The 15,462-nt window shown below is 31.2% G+C and overlaps 1 protein-coding gene across 1 annotated transcript; it reads left to right on the plus strand.

Moving 5' to 3' along the window:
- The first annotated feature begins 5,222 nt into the window (after positions 1 to 5,222).
- ACDO1 (Protein kinase superfamily protein) lies at positions 5,223 to 14,566 on the plus strand. The gene is made up of 14 exons (XM_028082923.2): positions 5,223 to 5,631; positions 6,542 to 6,748; positions 6,819 to 6,908; positions 7,025 to 7,171; positions 7,704 to 7,868; positions 8,020 to 8,160; positions 8,260 to 8,439; positions 10,470 to 10,665; positions 11,283 to 11,410; positions 11,669 to 11,740; positions 13,150 to 13,262; positions 13,364 to 13,511; positions 13,596 to 13,665; positions 14,221 to 14,566. Exons 1-14 carry the CDS (start codon positions 5,365 to 5,367, stop codon positions 14,283 to 14,285), a joined length of 1,989 nt encoding a protein of 662 aa, XP_027938724.1. The 5' UTR covers positions 5,223 to 5,364; the 3' UTR covers positions 14,286 to 14,566.
- Positions 14,567 to 15,462: the final 896 nt, after the last annotated feature.

Here is a 15,462-nt window from a genome sequence, read left to right on the forward strand (position 1 = left end):
TGCACATTTCATAAACAATGATTAAGGGTATAAAAAGGATAATCATTTTTTCAGCCATACCTAATCATAAAAGGAAAACAATAGGTCAAAAAGTTGAATAAATATTAAAGGAATGTGAACTTTGGAATGTGTTCCCACTCACAATTGATAATGTATCATCTAACAACATGGTTGTTACATGTTAAAAAAAAGAATGAAGAATATAAGTGGACTAGTAATGGATGAACAATTTTTCTATATGAGGTGTTGTACTCATATACTAAACTGAGTTGTGAGTGATGACTTAAAAGAGTTTATCAATTCAATAACGAGTGTTAGGAATGTTGTTAGATTTGTGCAGTTTTCACCATAAAGATTGACCAAGTTTAAAGAGTATATAGAGTTTTTAAAAATTGATTGAAAAAAAACTATTGGCCCTTGATGTTATCACAAGATGGAATTTCATATATGTATATATACATACATATATGTATGTATACATATATATATATATATATATATATATATATATATATATATATATATATATGTATGTATATACATACATATATGTATGTATATATACATATATACATATATATATATATATATATATATATATATATATGGCTTAAATAGTCATTTGGTCCTAGTTTTGGTCGACTTTTTTTACTTTGGTCCTACTTTTGAAATTGTTTTCAATATATATATATATATATATATATATATATATATATATATATATATATATATATATATATATATTTATAAATATGTATATATAATTATATATATGCATATACATATACATGTATATACATGTATATATATGTATAGATGGAATTTCATATATGTATATATACATACATATATGTATGTATATATACATACATATATGTATGTATATATACATACATATATATATATATATATGTATATATACATACATATATATATATATGTATATATACATACATATATATATATATATATGGCTTAAATAGTCATTTGGTCCTAGTTTTGGTCGACTTTTTTTACTTTGGTCCTACTTTTGAAATTGTTTTCAACACTAACACAAAAAATCGTTATAACGTCACCCCTATAACGTCTGCCCAAAAAAAGTCCAACGTTAAAAATGATCGGTGGCATTTTTGTAAATTATCAAACTTTTTTAACGTCTGTCTATTCCAGGTCAGACGTAATTTAACGTCTGTCCGTTCCATATTAGACGTAATTTAACGTCTGCCAAAAAAACCCCGACGTCATTTAAAAAAGGACGTCAGACTATTGTTCCCCCGACGTCACTTAACGTCGGACTCCTTCACCACCGACGTTAAGTTTTACTTATCTCTACGCGAAACACAGAAACCCTACGCTGTTTCCGCGAGCGTTTTCCACCGGCGACTCCCATTTCGACTTTATCTAGGTGAGTTTCGAACGTTTTTCACCACCAAACTTGTTGGGATTTGATTATGAATTGATTTTAGGCATTTTGAACCGAATATTTTGCGTTTTCATTCCCATTTGCAGCGTTTTGAGATTCGTCCCACTTGCTCTTCATCCCCATTTGGCTAACAGCATGCAGAGACCTTAAAGCCACCCTCTCCAAGTTCGTCTTTCATTTGCTAGAAAGGGTTAGTTTTCCATTTCTAAATTTAGGGTTATTACTAAATTGAGCGTTAATTGTGATTACAATGGCATGATGCATACTGTAGGTAATTCTTTTCATATGTGTATGATTATAAGAAGTGTACCAAACACTCTCATGTGGATTGCCTCCTTTTAGACTTTTAATTATGCATGCCGTTTGAAATTGAATTAATAACCCGTGTATCTAATTTGGAGGGTAAATGTGTGATGTGCTGATCAATGTTGTGAACTCCATATGAAAATGAGTCATAATGAATTTAGGGTGGAGTGAATAATGAAGGATGACTCATTCCATGAACTATAAAGTTTATGTTTTCATTACATGAGAGTTCTTAGTATTTTTCTTTTTTATGAATAATGTTGAAGTGTTTACATTTCTTTAAACTGACCTCTAAGTTGCCTTGGAGTAATATTTAGGTGGTCACTCCTTGATCTTTAATTCTCCATTAAGAGGGGTGAGTGAGTTTTGTTATGAGACATCTCTTGTAATCTGCTAGAGTTATTTTCTTCTCTCGACATAAGATTAAGGTGATGGCATGAGGATAACAAATACCTAACAGATTTATGTAGTATAAACTATAGCTATGCAATATTGTTGTTACTCATTTTTTTTAAACTACAAGACATTTGATTCAATGGCTTTTTCTAGTTATTGATTAACTAGTAGTTATGGAATATAGAAGTTAATACTCTTAAGAAAAGCGTTTAGAAACTATTATGGATTTTTTCTGATTTTCAGGTGTGAGAATGTTGTAAAAACAACAAAACTTAAAAAAAACAGCACTGTTTGATGTTTGGTAGAACCTTGACAGACGTTATTTGACGTCTGACTTTCCTGGACCCGACGTTAATTAACGTCTGACTCTCATGGCCCCGACTTTAATTAACGTCTGACTCTCCTGGCCCTGACGTTAATTAACGTCTGCTCTGCTTTCCGACGTCAATTTTGACGTCACCCAATACGACGTCGGTGTTTGGACAGACGTCAAAGACCGAAAATATCAGACGTTAAAAGCCTTTTTTGTATTAGTGCAATATATATATATATATATATATATATATATATATATATATATATATATATATATATATATATATATATATACATATATATATATGTATATGTATATGCATATATATAATTATATATGCATATACATATACATATATATATGTATATATATATATATATATATATATATATACATATATATGTATATGTATATGTGTATATGTATATGTGTATGTGTATATATATATGTGTATATGTATATATATATATATATACATATATATATATATACACATACACATATACATATACACATATACATATACATATATATGTATATATATATATATATATATATATATATATATATATATATATACATATATATATATATATATATATATATATATATATATATACATACATATACACATACATACATACATATATATATATATATATACATATACACATATACATATACACATATACATATACATATACATATATATATATATATATATATATATATATATATATATATATATATATATATATATATATATATATATATATATTTTGAAAACAATTTCAAAAGTAGGACCAAAGTGAAAAAAGTCGATCAAAACTATGACCAAATGACTATTTAAGCCATATATATATATATATATATATATATATATATATATATATATATATATATATATAACGTTTGCATTTAAAAAACTTAACAATGAATACTCTAGCTATATTGATCTTTTTTTGGTGATGAGGGTCTCAACTTCTAATTATTGGAAACATGTCCAAGCTTTTGTTAACTTTTAAGAAATTTCTATGAAGCCATTAGAGTGTTTTCTACATCATTTTGCACTTAACAAGACAACCATAAATTTGAACCACATATTAACCCCAAGTGGTTGTAACATGAGGATGAAACATCACAAGTATTGGGGTAATGTTAAAACATCAATCATTTGTGGTGTTTTGGTGTCATTTTTTATCTTCGTTACAAGTTTGAGTATGTGATTTGGAGTTTAAAGAAATATATAAACATGATTCAAAAAAAGTTGTATAATTAACTAATTATATCAAGACAATTTGAAAAAAAAAATGTATCATTGGTACAAATTAATTTATAATGAACATCAACATAGACATGAGCAGCCACACGTTGATCCAACTAAATTTTATTTCTCAATGTAATACATCAATCGTTGTTGAAATTCATAAATATTTGGCAAGGGTTGGTGTTTTTATGAAGCATTTGAGAGAAAAATACTCCATAGATAAAAAGAATGACTCTTCGTATATGTGTATTTTTGTGAAATTTGTATACAATGAGGACATTGTCCAAACTTTGAAAATATGGTAGTATCATAGTACCAATGATTGCTATTATGAATTTATATACATTAACTATCAAACCGAAATGTATATCATCTTTTTATAATAATCAATTTGCCTTATTCCCATCTTTCACCCTTTTTCATACAAAGTAATATTGTTATGTTATTATTATGTATAACTTGACTTGAACAACAAATGGATTGATAATCAAATTCAAATACATGTCATTCATTATATTTCTTCAAGATTACAACTTGAATGTTGAAGGAAAATATTTCAAAGAAACTAGTTAAACTTGTAAATTTTTAGTCTCTTGTTATAAATAAATTGTTGGGTATCAGAGTACTAGCACAAGTACTCACAACTAAAATAAAAGATGAAAATAAAGGAAAAAAAATAGATAATAGGCAATGAATATAATTTATTCAATGAAAGGAAAAATTACATACCATTCTCTCTAATCCCAAGGAGAAAACAATGACAACCCCTCTCCCCTCTCTTGAAAATAGGAAAAACTAATATAAGGAGAACCTTAAAGGAGAAACTAACATTCTCTTAGAGAAGGAGAAACTAATATTCTCTCTTAGAGAAGAAAAAAACTAATATTCTCTCTTAATTCTTCTCTCAAGCAAATAAAGCAAAAAGGAATAGAAAGGGAGAGACTTTGGGATGATTTTATAAGAAAACATTTATAACATTAAAAGTAAGCTCCAAAGTAAGTTCTCATCGATGTGAGACTTCTTTTCTCACATAAAATTATGATGGTTGATAACCTTATTTGAATTATTAAATTTTACAAATTCAAATATTAAAAATATTTAAATATTTAATTTTAATTTTAGTATGATAGTTTGTTTTTGAAACTTTTTATTAAATCACATTAAATTATTTTATTTGTTTAAAATAAAAATAAAAATATTATTTTTTTAAAAATAATTTTATAAAAATCAAATCCAAATAATCCATCCACATTTACCGAAATTATTCATATCCGTTAAATCTGACAAATTAAACTATCGGGGTGAGTGACTTCGCTATCCTACTAGTTGCATAAATGAAAATAATCAAAACTCAAAAAATATAGCGAGATAAGTAGCCAACTCAGCTCAAAAAGTGTCCACATAAATTTACACTTTCCCTTTAAAGAAAAAAATGTGGATGTGGTATGTGTTTGGTTCTGCCACGTGGACCACACAACTCGCAAAGTGTTTTTGTTCTCTTCTTCGCAACACCACATTCTCTTGCTACATGCGTATTTCAGAGCTCAATTTGGTTCTTCATTGACTCTGAAATCTCAACTCTCTGATCACTTGCAAATGCTCCAAATTTAAGGCTTTCAGATTCGATTTAGGGTTTCGGCTTCGGTTTCCCCATCCATGGATTCCATCTACGCGAGCTCCTCGTGCACGGTTCCCCACCTTCTCCGTCGCGACACTCTGCTCTTGCCGCCGCGAACCTCTAATTTGACTGCTCCATCTTCGCTTCAGCGGACGAAAAGGGCGCGGCGCGTGCGGATTTCGAGTTCCGCGGCGACGAACGGCGCCGTTTCGAGGGCGCTGCAGGGAGTGAGCAGCACTGCGCTGGAGCAGCTCGATATCGAGCGTGGCGTCTGCATCCCTTTCCGCAAGTACTCGCCCGAGATCGTACGTACGCATTAGCCTCTTTCTCTCTGCGTTTTTAGTGCCTCGTCGTCGTTGTAGTGTGTTTGGATATCAGTTAGGATGAACTAAACCCGTGCCCTCGCTGGAAAGTGTAGGTGCATGTTTGGATTAAAGTCGGGAGACTGCAATCGTATTTTATTTACTCTCAAATTAACAAATTTCTCCTTCATTTGGTGCATTTGGATTTGTAAAAGTATTTTCCAAATTTTAATCCAAACATAGCCTAAAACTTCCGTTTAACATGATCAAATTGGTCTCCAGACATGCCTTTAGTTTTGAAGCATCTGTATCACGCGTAGCTGATTCTGCCTTTTTTGTTTCATTTGCAACTTGAGTTGTATCTTGTCTATTCATTAAACTAGTCTTTTATAATTTGGGTTTGACCTGATTCAGCTTCAAAACCTAGTCCATGAGTTGAACTGGTTAATGTGGGATTCGCATGCTCGGTACCGGACATTTTGATCGTGAAGTTTGCAAGACTAGATATGTGCATGTGGTCCAATTATGAGTTAATAACGGTTGTTCTGATAGGCCTAACATTAACTACTTACTGACACTATCTTAACATTTTAATTTTAGTGTAACTCAATTCCAAAAGTTGCTCCCTATACATTATTTGCCTAACTGAGCAGATGTTAAAGTAATTTATTTTAAACTATACTGTATGGTGTATGATGTTAAACTTCAGATTGTCTACATGACAACTGACAAGTATGTTACGCATGCTACTATAAAATGGACATAATTTGTCATAAATGGGGTTCAGTATCCCGTTTTGTGAGGGATGGTAGGTTTTCGAAGCCAGAGAAAAAAAAGGCATATCAATATGCTGGATTGTTATTTCTAATTTGAAGTTACTTAAATTTGATGACATTTTCCTTGTGGTTATTAGGTGAGGAATAAAGTGTTAGAATCAAGAGGATCCATTTTGTCACTTATGTTGCGGGGAGTGGAGATAGTTTGGAATCTGGGCTTGTACTGGTCTAACTTGGTGTATGATTTCTTGGTTGGAAGGGATGAAGAGGTTGTTCCATATCGTGCTCGACAGCTTAGGAACCTCTTGTGTGATCTGGGGCCTTCCTTTATTAAAGCTGGTCAGGTGTGTTTTATAGTTTTGTTCTCGTGGCAGCAAGGTTTAGTTTAGGGAGTTGATATCGTTTGTTTGACAGGTCCTTGCAAACAGGCCAGATATTATTCGAGAAGATTATATGAATGAACTCTGCATCCTTCAAGATGATGTTCCTTCATTTCCAAATCAAGTAAAAGTTACCACTTTGCATCAACTGTATATTTTAATTTTATTTATGCTAAGCATTTAGCACACTATAGTCACTTGGACATTATAATTCTGATGAATGACCTAAAAATGTCCTAGATTGCCTTCAGAATCATAGAGGAGGATCTGGGTCAACCCCTTGAAGCTGTTTTCAGCAAAATCTCATCAGAGACAATAGCAGCTGCAAGTTTAGGTCAAGTTTACCGGGCAACATTGCGTGCCACCGGCGAGGATGTTGCTATCAAGGTTTGTTTTTCTCATCTTGCATTATAGCTCAGTTTTAATTAAAATTGTTTGATCAGCTAATAGTTTTCAAATTATCCGCTAAATTATTTTGCTTAATCTTCTTTTTGCTGCATCTAAGCGATTGCCTTTACGTTATAACACTTTAATATCCTGCTGTGACCTGAATTCCGTGCTAAAAACATTGTGTTTACAACAGTTTTACATGTTTATTTTATTGGGTTGATTCATTGTTATTGTCCATACTTTTCCAAACCTGTAGACTTTATTTCTTTCTTTTTCATTTTCAATTGTATTTGACTCTTTGTCCATATTTAGCGATTAGTGATATATGATTTATGACTTTTTCCTTCTTTCAAGTTTCTGCATGTTTTCGCGTTTTACTTAATTTCTGTTGTCAAATTTGGCTTTAACTGAAATATTTATATGGTTTTATAATTAAAGTGCTGAAATGTATTGCTAAAATATAAACGAAGGGGAAAACATGAAGTTTTAGATATTAAATCAACTTCTGAAGACATTTGTGTTCTTGCAGGTTCAGAGGCCGGGGATAGAGCCTATTATATATCGGGATCTTTTCCTATTCCGCACTCTGGCTTCATTCTTAAATGGCATCAGTATGCAGAAGCTGGGATGTAATGCTGAGCTGATTGTTGATGAATTTGGTGAAAAGCTTTTGGAAGAGCTTGATTATACCCTGGTAACTTTAAGTACTGCCTTGAGTTTGTCATGGTAGTTTAATGGGGTGCTTTGAACTAATTAATGCACCCAATTGTGCTTATTGGCATTTTTAGTGTCTTTCACTTTATATTTGTTGTAAACAAATTTACGGATTTCCCTATCTATCTCAGGAAGCCCGAAATCTTGAAGATTTCCTTGAGAATTTTAAAAATGACCCTACAGTCAAAATTCCCAGGGTTTACAAACAATTTTCTGGTCCTCGTGTGCTGGTAATGGAATGGATTGATGGTATCAGGTGCACCAATCCACAGGTTTGTTTATTTGGATTAGGGATGATAGTACTATATGTTGTATCTTTTTGAAGCATCTTCGTTTGTTGTCTCGTGGATAATAATCCTCTCATGAATCAGGCTATCAAAGAAGCTGGTCTTGATGTAGATGGATTTTTAACAATTGGGGTGAGTGCTGCCCTACGACAATTGTTGGAATTTGGATTATTTCATGGAGACCCTCACCCTGGAAATATTTTTGCCATGCGTGATGGGCGAATTGCATATGTGGACTTTGGCAATGTTGCTGTTCTCAGTCAGGTAATTCTTCATATGGCAAGCATGTGGGGCAATGACCATTACTTTTTCACTCTCTGACCAATCAATTATTGTTTTGGTGTGCTACAAAATAATGGCATATAATGAAATGTTTAGTTGCAACTTGAATTCATTCATAAGTCGAATGTGGATTTAGGTCACACAAGTAGGTGGAGTAATAAACCATGCCGTTGTTTATTGTTCATCTCTGATAATATTTGCCATTGCATTATATGCCTAAATCTGTCATACATGTTAGTTTAAACCCACATGTTTCCGGTACATGTTATTTTTTGTAATGCATATGATCTCCCTTACCTTTCTTTGATGTGAGAGAAGAATATCATTTGTCTTGATGCAAAACTGCTATGAAATCGTGTTAATATTTTCTTTTCTCTATACTTCACCCATTCCCCCACAGTGACCCCCAAACATTCCTTTTTGAATATTTTTTTTCTTGTCTTTGAATATTGAGTTAAAAATACTAATTTAGCATCATGTGCTATATTTTCTGATTTTGGAGCAGAGTAAAAGACCTTTAAGGTGAAGTATAATGGTATAATTGCCAAATGTTTTAAAAGATTTTCATACTGCCATTGCCTTTTCGTTTGATTTTATTCCATTATATTTTGGAGGATTAGGGGGTTTTATGCTGCATTGTTTAAAGGTCTAACTTGACTCGGTACCAATAATGGATTTATTATCTTTGAAAGAAACTAATATTTCTCAAATTTATCCTGATTTAACTTTCTTCAAGTAGAACAGATTTTATTGCAGATTTCTTTTTTTTTAATAAATGTAAAATGTATATTAGAGAGAGAAAGATGTCAAGGGATTATATATTATTCTATTAAGTCAGAAGAAAATACAAAGAATGCTCTACCAATGAAATACATCATTATATTTAATAATTCCTGTTGAATGTACGACAGGGGTACTTCTTTGAAATGATCATAGGTCAAAGTATCACGCAGAACAGGAAAAGTAAAATAGGCAATTTTATTTCATAAAAGAAAAATATGCAATAATTTCGGCTCTAATATCTGCTGTTGCATTATGTAAGAACAGGACTAATTGATTGGTTTCTGTCTTGTGAGTGCTTCAAAATCAAATGAATTAACCCCTGAAGCATAAGTTGCAATCAATTGAAGATCCTTGCCTAGCAAGACCCTAGACCTTAACCAAGTACAAATACAAGTATAAACTACGTGCATTTACCCTGTGGTCTTTGACATGTGTAGTTCATATATTTTTGACAAGTTTCAATGCTTCTGTTATTGGTTACATGAGAAGGGTTTGTGTGGATATGTTTATGGGACCCAACTGAAATGTCGCACATACCCCCAGTGGATACACATTTTACCTTATGTTTTGCTTCGGTTGATTTTCTGTTCACTAAGATGTATTTAAAGGGAAAGTGCAAACAAAACACAAAAACCGAAAAGAATATTAAACATTAAACTTTCTGCGCTGTATTTTTTTTATTATATTATTGTTATATTTTTATATTATAATAAAATAAAATAAAATAATTTAATATTTTATTAACAAACACATATATATTTATATTACAGTAAAATAAATAATTAAAATAAAAATAATAAAATTATAAATAAAACTAATTAATTTAAATTTTGATATTTTCTGAAATAATTTCTTTTAATATATGTTTGTTTTGAAATATAACTTTTGATTTGATAATGATTTTTTATTTATTTTAATTTAAAATTTATTTTATGTCTAATTGATATTTTTTTAAAATTATCTTACAAATTATTATTTTAAATATATACCAAAAATTTATTTTATTACATTAATCGTGTCACGTCTACAACCATTTCACTCAATTTAAATAACCTCACTTCCTACTTCTTTCATTTTCTTTTCCACTTCCCCTTTAAGGATCTATTGTGCGGGAAAATATTTTTCTTTTAGGATGGCTTCCATTATAGTCTTGAGCATGGAATTTCCTTTGATTCGTTCTTCATGCTTGTTTTTTTGGCTGACATGTTGATCTGCTTCCATTTCTTCAGCAAAATAAACAGATCTTAATTGATGCTGTTGTCCACGCTGTGAATGAGGACTATGCTGAAATGGCTAATGATTTCACCAGATTAGGCTTCCTGTCACCAGGGACTGATGTCACTCCCATAATTCCTGCTTTGGAAGCAATTTGGCAGAACTCAGCCGGAAAAGGACTGTCAGATTTTAATTTTCGTAGTGTCACTGGTAGGCATTTTCCTTTATTATTTAATATAAATAGCCATTACTATAATGTGACCATTCAACCTAACTTCCAATGCTTAATGGAATAAATTTTCTAATTTGATATTGAATTGTCTTCTGTTGTTAAATGGGGTAGTTAAAGTAAAAAGCCACAATGAATACTTTCGGAACATGACGTATGGACTCGTAGTTACAAGTTGTTTGGCTATGCCGTTCCATCTTATTCTTATCATTTTCCCTCTGTGGAATTGATGGAGGTTGTCAACATATTTGTGGAGGACTAAATCTGTTTCTTATACAGGAATGACAAACTAATTACTTTTTATTTATTCTGAAGTACATGTTTGGTTTGGCAATTTAGCTTCGTATCGATTTTGGATGTAGAAAAAGGAAGTTCCTCAAAGTGGTTTTAATTCACACACACGCGCACACACACACATATCATGGATCCACATTTAGTTTGTTTCAACGTTAAACCAAACATGAACTCAAAAACACTTGTATCTCTATTGTGATTTAGTTTGGTGTTTCGAATTTCTTGTAATCTAGGAACACGTTATTTGCATTTAGACTTCAATTTTTTTCACGCCCTGATCAAATTTTAATGAAATATACTGCAGGAAAGTTTAACCAGTTGGTTTACAATTATCCCATTCGAATTCCAGAAAGGTTTTCACTTGTAATTCGATCCTTATTGACCCAAGAAGGCATCTGTTTTACGCTGAAACCTGACTTCAAATTTCTTGAGGTAAAGACTCCATTTTTCTGACTTGTCCAGATTTGAAGTTCATTTGATAACTGCATGCTATTTATTTTTAGAAGGCAACTTTTTTTTAAGTTGCATTAGAAGAAAGAAAACTGTATTATATGGTATCAAAAGTAATAAAGTTCTAAATACTTTTGTAGTTCATTATTGTAAATGAATCAGTTTGAGAAACTGTCAAAACTGTCGTCCTTTATCATTCCTTATTTTCCAGTCTAATATGATCACCAGTATTTTAAATAGGTTGCGTATCCTTATGTGGCTAAGCGACTATTGACAGACCCAAATCCAGCTCTGCGTGAACGCCTCATACAGGTTAGTAATTATGTTCAAAATTATGCACATAAATTTTATTCTGAATAATTTACAATCCTCAAATTAAAAGAGACTTATTTGTGCCAATTTATATTTAAAATTTTGAAACAATTTCAAGTATCATGAGGTAAGAAGGTTGGAGATGAAAGATGAAAAAGGGGTCCCATAGTGACATACTTCCATGAAGTAAAACCATTTTAATTTCTATATTTGAATTCATAAGCTAACGATATTGCCTTATAACGGCCATTGGAGAAAAGGGTAGTAGACACGACGAATTCAATTTTGAAGCAGATAGCTAGATTTGTACACTGTAGCATAATGTCTTTTGGTGTCTTTAGTCTGTTATCTTACATCATCTGTGTTATAGTGGTGAAAGGTGACTTTGTTATATTGGCTTATGGAATAGTGAGTCTTTTGGTATTGTATTCTCTGTTACACATACTTTATCTGTGGGCTAGGGCCCAATCTCTAGCTGCTATGATGAACTACCTAGATGAATGGAATGAAATAGGTTAGCTAGCCACGTATGATGCCCGCTGATCTACTGGAAGATATTTTACCTTGATCACTAGTCAAATTAAAGGGAGGTATAAGAGTCTTGATTTGAAGTAATAGCCTTATCGTGAGTATCTAGACTCTGTGGTATCCCGATTCAAAGACGTTGAGTTCCACTACACTACCTATAAAAAACTGTTTTTAAGTCGCTTTAGCTACTCTAGCCTCTATTGTGGATATGCTTCTGGGCACTGATTTGCAATCCTTTCCTTGATAGTGCAGAAAAGAGAAATACCAACTTTATCATTTTTATGGATCTATTGGCATAATTTATTGGAACAGAATCAATAAATCTTTCTTTCTTTCACCCTTCTCATTAAATTTTAATACAATTGAGTCAACTATTCTAGAAGCTTGATTTGCTGTAAAGTTCTGTCCATTTTCTCTCTTCTCTTTGCTACCTGGGTCAAAGCACAGTAGACCCCTATGTGAAATTTTCAGTCAGTATATGAGAGATAGAAAAATACCAACTGTATCCCTTTTATGAATTTTACCGCATAATATATTTGAACAGAATAAAAAAATCTTTCTTTTTCCACCTTTTTCTTTAAATGTCAATACAATTCAGTAAGCTATGCTAGAAGCATGTTTTGCGGCAAAGTTTTGTCCATCTTCTTTCTTCCCTTTCTCTGCTACCTGGGTCAAAGCACATAGGACCTCCATGTAAAATTTTCAGTACACTATCTAAGAGATATCTTTAGCAAGTATTAAGTAGCAACCAATAATTAATCCAAATTTCAATCGAAGTATTTTTGTGATTCTGTCTTGTTCTAAGACTGAATACTAAATCATACCTGCTATGCAATTGTAAACTTATGTTGCTCCTCATTTGATATACTTTGTTGTTTCAGGTTCTATTCAAAGATGGTCTTTTCCAGTGGAAACGGCTTGAAAACCTTATTGTTCTTGCAAAGGAAAATGTGGCGAAAATGAGTAACAATCCAGCATTGAAAGTGAAAGACACGTTCGTATTTCTTAAAACATTATCATTGACAAAAGAACACCCGCATGTTTGTTTTACTTTTAAGTCATTCAGTAATACTCATTAGAGGCACATCCATGCAGGCAAATCCAGAGAAACTGGAAAGTTGAAAGAAAATTGGACCTCACTGACACAATCAAAGATGGGGCTCGCCTCTTCTTTGTTGATGAAGGAATACGTAGACAGCTTCTTCTTGCTTTGACTGAGGATTCAAAGCTTCATATTGAAGAGGTTTGTGTTAATAGTATGACCCTTTCCACTTCCTTAAAGGTCCTTAATTTTGTTCTGGACATTTCTGACTCGTATTCTATACAGCTCGTCGATGTGTATAGGTTGGTTGAAGATCAGATAGACATCCCATCTGTGGCCGTAGAAGTAGCTAGAGGTAAAGATCTAGTGAAACTTGAAATTGACTTAATTCAACTACACTTAATTATGCCTCAAAATATAACGATTTTATCATTTGCTCCCTCATTGATCTTGTAGCTTTTGTCGTGATATTTAAAGTGACTTGAGAGAATAAATTTAATTTCTTTTCACCATTGTTAAGATTTCACTCTCACTCAACCTATCAGAAATTAGGGTAAAAACTTTTTGAGATGGTCATTTTAAAGGTCATGACAATATGTGATTAAAGATTTACATTGTAAATATATAAAAAGTCATGATAGATATAACGTTTAAGATAACTATTTTAAAATCTGACAAATTTAAACGTGATAATTTGTGACCAAATGACATTGTAAAAACTCTTGTGCTTTACTTTTTTCTCCAGACAAAAGAATTTTAATATTCAATGTATGGACAAACTGACAAAAGCCTAATAAAAAGTTGTATGAAAAAAATTCTTCGAAGACTGGATTATACTTTTAACACAATTAATCCACCAATACTGTATGAGTGCAAGATGCATGCTTAATGTGATATCTTTTTGGTGCAGACTTACCAACAGTTGTGAGGGATCTCCTACTTTCATGGAGTGAGTCAGTCTTGTCTGATAGATAGCTTAATCTCTGAGCTGCCTGCACATAGCTAATACAATACTACTGTTTTAGTCAGATGAGTATACTTTACACATCTTCTATATTTTCTTTCAATTCTTTCTTATATATAGGTCCCAAGGTTTACTATATATAAAATTTTGAATGAATGTGTAGAAAATCAGTACTACATTTGTCTAGGGAACAATATTTTGTTCAGTAAATATTAAGTTGTAATTTCACTGAGAAAACTCCAACAAATTGATACAATCGTTTAGCCTCCTTCAGCGTTATTTATTGTATAAATCTAGCTTCTGTTTGATTTTAATACTATTGGTGAAAGAAATGTAACATCAGTGAATAAAAATCATTATAATTATGAATATGATTTTAATGTTCATCCACTGCTAAAACAATTTTATATGGCGTGACAGTCAAGTAACAGTGTTCACATGTATACCCATGAACCTAAATTGACCAACTCAAATGCTTTCCTTAAATATTTTAAGTGACCAGTTCAAATCAAACTTAACTTAATCAATTTTATTATCTATTTGAGTTAGGAATTCTAACCTAATTAAACTCATTATCGATTGAGTTGGCACTGAATCAGCATGAAACCCTGCCTTTCACCATACCGGTGAGTTTTGTAACAGTTGGATGTTTTTAATTTTATTCTTTGCTTTTTAAAATTGATTGAGTCACCATAGGAGTATTTAATTATTTACCTTTATTACTAGTATTTTGTCATGTATGATGCAAATGATAGATATTAGTTTTTATATAATTAAATTCTATACAGTAAATATTTCATATAAAATGATACTATAATTAAAATTGTACGAAATAAACACTTTTAACATGTAAATTATATTTTTAATTAATGGTAAAAAATTTAAATTGAAATACTATTTTTTAAAAATTTATCATTAAAATTTAATTTAGTAATAAAAACGAAAATGTTAAATTGAATTTGAAATAGATAAATGGAGAGGAAAATCAAGTATGTAAATAGGTAAAAGGAGAGCTATTTCAAATAATTGAGAAACAAAATTTGGACTCGTCCAATTAAATTTAAAATTTATATTACAAGTATATTTGAAAAGTATTAAAAATTAAAATTGATCGTCCAAAATATATGATTAGGATAAGATGCACGGTTCAGTGAGAGATAAATATCTTAAAATTGTTATTATTTAAGA

Source organism: Vigna unguiculata, chromosome 8 (genome assembly GCF_037176805.1).
Source record: "Vigna unguiculata cultivar grain cowpea cultivar isolate G323 ecotype 2 chromosome 8, ASM3717680v1, whole genome shotgun sequence".
Classification (NCBI taxonomy): domain Eukaryota; kingdom Viridiplantae; phylum Streptophyta; class Magnoliopsida; order Fabales; family Fabaceae; genus Vigna; species Vigna unguiculata.

Bases quoted from the DNA above. Each gene is read 5' to 3' on its own strand.
- ACDO1 (XM_028082923.2), top strand. From the start codon at position 5,365: ATGGATTCCATCTACGCGAGCTCCTCGTGCACGGTTCCCCACCTTCTC. The intron at 11,411-11,668 runs GTAAAGACTCCA...TATTTTAAATAG, and splicing joins CTGACTTCAAATTTCTTGAG to GTTGCGTATCCTTATGTGGC. The intron at 11,741-13,149 runs GTTAGTAATTAT...TTGTTGTTTCAG, and splicing joins TGCGTGAACGCCTCATACAG to GTTCTATTCAAAGATGGTCT.